This window comes from Mya arenaria, chromosome 3 (assembly GCF_026914265.1).
Source record: "Mya arenaria isolate MELC-2E11 chromosome 3, ASM2691426v1".
NCBI lineage: Eukaryota > Metazoa > Mollusca > Bivalvia > Myida > Myidae > Mya > Mya arenaria.
This window is the reverse complement of record NC_069124.1, coordinates 69,493,215-69,501,174: the sequence shown is the minus strand read 5'-3', so window position 1 is coordinate 69,501,174 and position 7,960 is coordinate 69,493,215. Positions and strand designations below refer to the sequence as shown.

Sequence of the window (7,960 nt, the reverse complement as noted above, 5' to 3'; positions counted from 1 at the left end):
AATTACACTCACACCGGTATGGTAGAAAACGTAAATCAATTCCTCAGTTCGATCGTTCCAACGCTAGGCAGTTGTAATCAAAGCACTGAAAGAGATGGTTGGCAATATGTAATAAGATGTTTATATACATAAATGGTGTAATTTTGTTGTACCTTATTAGACATTTAAGTACTACAATTACCATAAAGGTGTCAGAAACGGCCCCAGTCTTCAGTGGAGTGCATCAAGGGTCTGTCTTTTGGACACCATTAGTCAAGGTGTTTAACGACCTCCAGGACCTCCTACTTTCGACCATAGACTGTTTGCTGATGATGCCATTTTGTACTGTCAGATACATATGTATATATAGCGGAGTCCTGACAGTCCATTCTCCAATATGACTTGATCAAACTAGTGGAATGGGAAACTTCAAAGAAAATATGGCTTGGAATTCCACCCGCTGAAATAAAAGTTACCTCAATATCACTCGCGCCAGAAAACTGAAAACTTACAAATACACATTTAAATATGTCACTAGAAGAAGCCAATTCCTCTATAACCAATCAAATCTGTCGTGGAGCTACCATTTCGCTCATATAACAAAAAATAAAGCAATATTTGTTGTAAGATTTTGACAATTTTTTTCTTGCAAGTGTTTCATCTCGTGTCTAGCCCCTTTGAAGTTTGAGGTCTAATCTCGAATAATGTGCTTCAGCGTGGAAGCCCTACCAAAAGAACCAGGAGTATAAGATAGAGATAGTCAAACGCAGAGCCGCTCGTTATACAATCAAACGCTTCCATAACACCAGTAGCATAAATTCGATGCTGGAAGAAACATGCTGGGAGGCAATAAAATTCAAAAGGATCAGATTGCAGCTCACCAACTTATACAACATCTACCATGATATTATTGGTGTAACAGCATCTAAATACCTTCCAAAACGGGGTCATCATCCACGCTCAGATTAAATCAAGCTATTCAGTATCAACCATCTTCGGATCAAATTCAAGATCAGCTTATTCCAGCGGAAAACACGGCAGTGGAACGTACTACCAGCTTAAGTGGCCGAGGCTTCAAACATAGTAAACTTCAGGGGGGGGGGGGGGGTCTCCATCCAGCTAATGGGGGATCTTCTACGGTTGTGGCACCTCCACAAGTATTAAGCAGTACCAACTGGGGACTCGCCCCTTGCAGCACCACGCATGCCAGAGGGGTAAATCTTCTTGTCTCAACGGGGAATCAAACCTGTGTTTTCTTTTCTTTTCTTCCCTCTTTTTATCTATGGCATACCCTGGTGACCGTGTCTATTTTCTTTTTATTCTATTTTCTCTTTATTTTCATTTATTTTTTCTCTTTATTTTAATTTATTTTTCTATTGCACGGTATTGCTTCATAAAGAACATTTGAAAGATGGAATACAGTTTATTAAGAATCACCATGAAATATTAAGTTGGATCATTCGTTTTTTTTTTAATACAAATGAAGGTATATATTTGTGTGGTTCGTATATTTGGTGTGAGGATTCCCCAGCTTGTAATACATTTAATAATATTAACCTGTTTGATACCCTTAAAAATGACATTTTTGCTTATGATAGCTTAAGTTCAGTGTTTCTATGTGAGGATTTTAACAGTAGAATAAGTAGTAAAAACGACTATGTAATTCACGATAAGTGTTATATGTTTGTTGATGACATTGATTATAAACCAGATAGGAACCCGGTCAGGGGCTCTGTAGACAAAAGTCGCAATAGTCATGGTATTAAATTATTAGATCTTTGTAAATCATCATGAATACGAATTGTTAATGGTCGCATTTGTGATACAAATCAGTTCACTTTTTTGTCTCGTAACGATACTTCTGTTATTGACTATTTGCTATGTAATGAACGTCATTTTTCAATGATCAATGGCTTTGCTATCGGGCAATTTAAAGAATGGAGCGACCATGTCCGGTTACAATTTTCATTGATTTGTAATAATCTGACAATAAATGATGCTAGCTTTTCTTAAGAACGGTATATATGGAATGGTATGTATAAAGACAAATTTCGATCTGGTATAATAGGCAAATTACCAGAATATAATAATATTGTATTTAATTTAGAGAACTGCACCAAACAGTCATTAAACGATGCATCAAATAATTTCACTGAAATTGTTCGAAGTGTCGCAGATCCTTTATTTTCAAAACGTACTTATTTTGACAATAAACCTATTTTTGAGACAGAGAGTTATATGCAAAATACCGGATAAGTGGATGAATGGTATTATAATCCCTTTGCATAAAAAGGCAATGTTAATGATGTAAACAATTACAGAAATATTACCCTTGTTAGTTGTATGCCTAAGTTATTTACCTCTGTGCTTAATAAACGACTTGAACTTTTTTGCAATGAACATGACATAATTTCGGATTCACAAATCGGATTTCGCAAAGGCAGGTCTACGGTTGATGCAATATTTATACTTATGTCATTAGTACAAAAATATTTAAATGAAAATAAACGATTGTATGTCATATTTGACGATATGATGAAGTGCTTTAATTCCATATATAGAAATGCATTATGGCTTCAAATGTATAAAGTGGAACCCAAGGCAAAATTCTTAGAATTATACGCGATATGTACCAACAAGTTAACTCCTGTGTCAAATCATGTTCTAATTATTCGGAGTATTTCTATTATGCTGTTGGCTTACGCCAAGGGGAGGTAATGTCCCCTCTTTAATTTTCTGTCTTTGTTGAAGACTTTGAATTGTATTTACAAAATAATGTTGAATCCGGTTTACAATTTGATGATATAGTATTGATGTTACTGTTATTCGCAGATGACATGGCCATTGTACGTAAACACCTAAAGAATTGCAAGTTCATTAAGACACATTATACGAGTATTGTAATACATGGGGACTTAAAGTGAATACCACTAAAACTAAAATTATGGTTTTTCGTAAACTTGGTGGATTATTAGCCACTGAGCGTTGGACCTATAATGGAAACGTTATCGATGTAGTAAATAGAGGATATTTGTTTATTTCAGTGAAGATCGTATTTTATTTCACGAGTGTCATTGAAAACATATTTTCACGAGTGGCGAAGTGGTTTTTGAAAAGGGTGTTATTTACGCCGCTACCCGTGGGGCGCCCCTCACGCAAAATTATAGCTGTCAATTTTTCTATTTCCGGTTTGTTGAGAAAAAGTTCTCTGCTATTCATTCTTATAGTTTATTACTCGCAGTTTTTTTAGTGCAAAACTTTTATGAACAGAAATAAATGAAGTTTTATATGTGCAAACATGTTCCAAAAAATAACGAAAACAATTTTATTTTATGTGGCGCATGAATACATAACCCAATTACTACGCCGCCATTTAATGAATGAAAATTGTAAAGGTCAAATGTGTTAGCAAAACAAATGCGGATACTCATTGGATTTTCAACATTTTTTTTAGTTTAAGACTGCATGTGTTTCATGATACATGAATATTCAACAACCTTACGGTCAGAGACCAGTCTGTTTCGCTTGAAAACAGGTTTGTTTTCCAGGTAAAGAGTGATTGCCACGCTAGTTTGTTGACACATTTTGTGGCGCAGGTGGGGTAAAAGATATCCGATTATCTGTAGATTGTTGTGTGAATTTTCCGAGAAGCTCCTTTTACGTTTTACAACGGCAAACAATTCAAAATACATTTGAACGATGATATAAAATTATATTTATGTTCGAACAGTTGTTTTCACCTGTAATTTGTTTGGTATGAAAGCAATGTTCGAACATTCAGCTTCAAGATCAAGAAAACGTTTGAAAAACGGGTTAACCGGTAATAAACGGTAAGTTGTTAATTTCCACATATATATTTATTTAAATTTAAACATTTCTTTAAATTTTAAACATTATCTTGCCAACACCGGCGATGAGTAAAAAAAGTCACATGACCACAAATGCAAACGCCAGTAGTATTTTGCCCCGCTTGATCGTCAGTCCAGGTAAGTGTTTTATCGATTTTTTTTGTTATACGTGGCAGTTCGTTAAAAAGACAAAGCGCAAAAAAGAATGCATTGTTTGGTCTTTCGATCGGTGTATTGGTCACTGTTCATGTTTGCATAGTTTCCGAGAACACTGCAATTAAAATATGGCCCAGGAATGCAAACGCACGTAGGTACTATTTTAATGTCAAATATTTAATAGAAGGCCACACTGTTTTCCAATGTTTGCCTTTCTATTGTTCAATAATTGTTTTTATTTGTTATATGTATATTTTGTGGGATGCAATTTGTACAAAAATGCATTTTCTGAAGAATTAAAAATTTGGCAAACGCACGTTGGCATTTTCATAATGCAAACACTCGTAGCCTACCTAAAATGGCAAAGTGTCAAGTATCCCAATGTGACTTAAACGATATTTAAGTTAAACTTAAACGATATTTAAGTTAAATGTAACCATTTTAACTTTTTGATTGAATATTTTCTAGCCCGCTGAATAATCATTTCCGGTTAACTGGTTGCGGCACGGTGACAGCTGATGAATTCGGACGATTAATTGGAAATGCCATCGAACAACTCCATGTTCGTCTAGATCCCGACAGGTATTTTGTTTATCTAAATACTGCTCAAACAATTATTTTAAAAATAATACTTACATACGTACTACTACCACTATCACTACCAGACTTACTTCTACCACTACCATAACTACTACCACTACCATTACTGTTACCCCTACAACTACCACCACTACTGCTACTACTACCACTAACGCCACCACTGCAAATAATGATTGAATTAATTATTTTCAGAAAGTTTGTGTACAGAACTGGACGATCTCATGTCTATGGACTTACGGAGGTAAAAGAAGTGACTGGACACTACACCACTTGCGGAGACACTTGCCCAGCCTGCAACACATTAAGCCCCTCATCTGTATCCTCAATTAGCTTGAATTAATGTTTGTCATTTTTATCAACCATTGTTTACACAATATATTTTAATCAATCGTTTTACACGAGAAATCCACAACGTATATGTTCACATGTGTATAGATTGAATTGAAAAAAAGAGCTATAAATTTAAACGCTAGTATTGGTTTATTATTGTGAAATATGTTACATGCACACAGTACTTTAAATTGACTTGAATAATCATCCAAACTAATGTTCAACATAATTGAACTATTTTATAGTTCGACAGTTTAATACTTTTATCAAATATAACACAATTAGTATAAGTAAAAGTGTTTATGTGGATAGTTTGCATATATGCCGTATGTGTTTAGAATAATTTTTCTGAACAATTGATTTTTATATCGTGTTTCTATTTTACAGGAATCATGCGTTTGATGAACAGCGCAGGGGTGTTCACAAGCAAGGGACCGTTTCCATGGACAGAAACGCTCTACAACAGGGAACGCTCGGTGTGCGATGGGAGCGCGCTAGGCGAAATGAGTCAAAGATGCTGATCATAGATCGCATGGGAATAGACACTTAAATGAATTAAATGAAACTAATTAATTGATATAATATCATAAAACAAATTGAATTCAGAATTATGCAGATTTTGTATCGGTTCCATATCAATGCACTGCTGAATTGTGAACTCTAGTTCAGGTATACGTTAGATATGGTAAATGATTACCTCGAATACTAACCACAGCTGTTGACTATTAACTCTGTTCACAATAACCGTTTTAAGAACTGTTCATGTGTTTGTGTTATACGTGTACATTTTATTATATAAATACACCATTATAAATATATCGCGAAATAAATTGCGTTGATGTCAAAGTACATGCTACTAGAACAGTTTTAGCGCAGCAGTCTTTTAACAAATAGGTGTTGAGTGCTGCCTTTTACATACTGATTTCTATATGTTTCTAAACTACATTACAAGAGTGTATTTCTGTACTTATCTCTATCGAGGATCATGTAAAACTTCACCAAGAAGCAGTTTAAGAATAAACAATTATAACGCAAACTAATGCGAATGCATATACGTTAATTTGTCAAGCATGACTGCTACATCTCCGTTATAATTGTTCATTCTTCGGTATGATTTTCCGTAAAAAAGTTAAAGATATGTCAAGCTTTTTCATTTATTCTTTTATGACTAGTACTAGACAAGTATTAACTGAGTCATGATATACTTATATCAAAACTGCGACAGAATATCAAATCTTAAATCAAAAAGTATAACCTGAGATCAATGTTATATACCTGTATAATACTGATGCATAATTACAAGAAGAAAATAACAAAAACAACAGACGTTCCGTACTTCGAATAAAAAAGCAGCATTGTATGGCACATTCGTTTTTAACAAAATTGTAATAGAATTACTAAAAAACATAGATTATCATAATTCTAAAATGATTATCACACTCATAAAAAGAAATGATTAACGATAAAAAGATCACAGAAAGTCTGACTAAATCACACCAATAATCACATATATAATCACATCTGTAATCACATAACAAATCAAGTAAACATGAAACTATTATTTCTACATAAACTCATATCCAAATAAATGGTTTATCACAAAGGTTCATGCATGATAAGTTGACTACAGCCAAACAAAGTGTAAATTTTGGAGAACTAGTGACTTCATATAGTTTATGTAGTTGTATGTAGTATTAGGAAATGGTTTATCAGCGGAGAGAAAAAGAAAAAAACATATGGATTAAATTCTTAATAATTAAGACCTTTTAAAAGGCGTTTTTGGGTAATAGTGTGTCTATATTCCGTTGAAATAATAGAGAGTAAATGCACACACTAATGAAGAGTAATGTTTTATCTACTGCATTTTGCCGTTTGAATTTAGCAGAAAAAATACATTTCAGTTGGTATTTATATAATATAGGATCACCAGTAAAACCATTTCATCATAATGGTTAATAAAAGGTGACACACAACTGTTTTTTTTTCGAAACAACATAATCAAAAGCACAATCTTTATTCTGAATGTTTTAAAGACCTGTGTTTACATAAACTGCTTCGATGGCGGTAGCTTTTCCCACAGTCCTTGCAAGTGTAGCCCTTCTCGCCCGTGTGGCTGTTCATGTGGGCTTTAAGGTCATTTTTTTCTGTAAAAGAAAGCCCGCGGATATCACATTTACATTCAGCAAGGTTACCATCTTCTCTTCGCCGATGTCGTGTAAGATCTGCCTGTGTGGCAAACACTTGTTTGCATTTTGTACAGACATACTGCATTGATTCCCCGTGAGTGCTGCACCTGTGAAGGAACAAAACACATCAACATAGATTCAACAGTAATGAGCATAAATATTTACAGTTGATATTCTTATAATCTATTCAATATATTGTAATATACGAGATCCCCCATACAAAAACAGATATTAATAAAATTAATAAATTATAAGAACACATACAACTTCCATATTAATTTCTAAAACATCGCATTTGTTTCGAAAGTTGCAAACTTCATTTTAGGGTCATCCAACAAACTTTTATTGATAAATACTCAACACACCCTAGGTTGGTGTATATGTAAATAGTATCAACCACTGGGCAATCATTTGGAAATACTATTATAAATGTGTATATATGTATTGTCCAATACATAACATGAAAATATGTACAAAACACTAACATATGTCGTGTCAAGCTTTCCTTGGTGAGGAATGACTTCTGGCAGCATGCGTACTTTCCTAGGCCGTCATGTCGCTGCTCATGCAGACGCAGCCCCCATGCCGTTTTCAGTGTAGTCCCGCAAACACGGCAAACAAATGACATCACTGAAACAGACAGTCATTCATTAATTCAGCGCCACTTGGTTACATTCGCAAAATACATTACACACTTTGTAGTTTGTTAGAAGTACATCATCGGTAAAGGCACTATCATCAACAAAATATGTCTTGTGTAAAGACACGCTTCTTAAAATCCTAAAATGGTGGCCTATCTAGCTAAGTTATACTACATAAAGTGCTTCACTTACCCTTATGTTTATGACCGTAGGACACGGG

General features: G+C 34.3%; 1 protein-coding gene across 1 annotated transcript; it reads right to left on the bottom strand.

Moving 5' to 3' along the window:
- Positions 1-6,926: 6,926 nt before the first annotated feature.
- LOC128226237 (oocyte zinc finger protein XlCOF6-like) lies at positions 6,927-7,727 on the bottom strand. Its single transcript, XM_052936124.1, has 2 exons — positions 7,585-7,727; positions 6,927-7,206 (listed from the first exon to the last, which is right to left on the bottom strand). Exons 1-2 carry the CDS (start codon positions 7,725-7,727, stop codon positions 6,927-6,929), a joined length of 423 nt encoding a protein of 140 aa, XP_052792084.1.
- Between the last annotated feature and the right edge of the window lie 233 nt (positions 7,728-7,960).

What these genes read in the sequence shown, in the direction of transcription:
- LOC128226237 (XM_052936124.1), bottom strand. Translation starts at nt 7,727, where the DNA reads ATGTCATTTGTTTGCCGTGTTTGCGGGACTACACTGAAAACGGCATGG. An exon ending in GAAAGCTTGACACGACATAT is followed by an intron (nt 7,207 to 7,584) that starts GTTAGTGTTTTG and finishes GTTCCTTCACAG; the next exon opens with GTGCAGCACTCACGGGGAAT.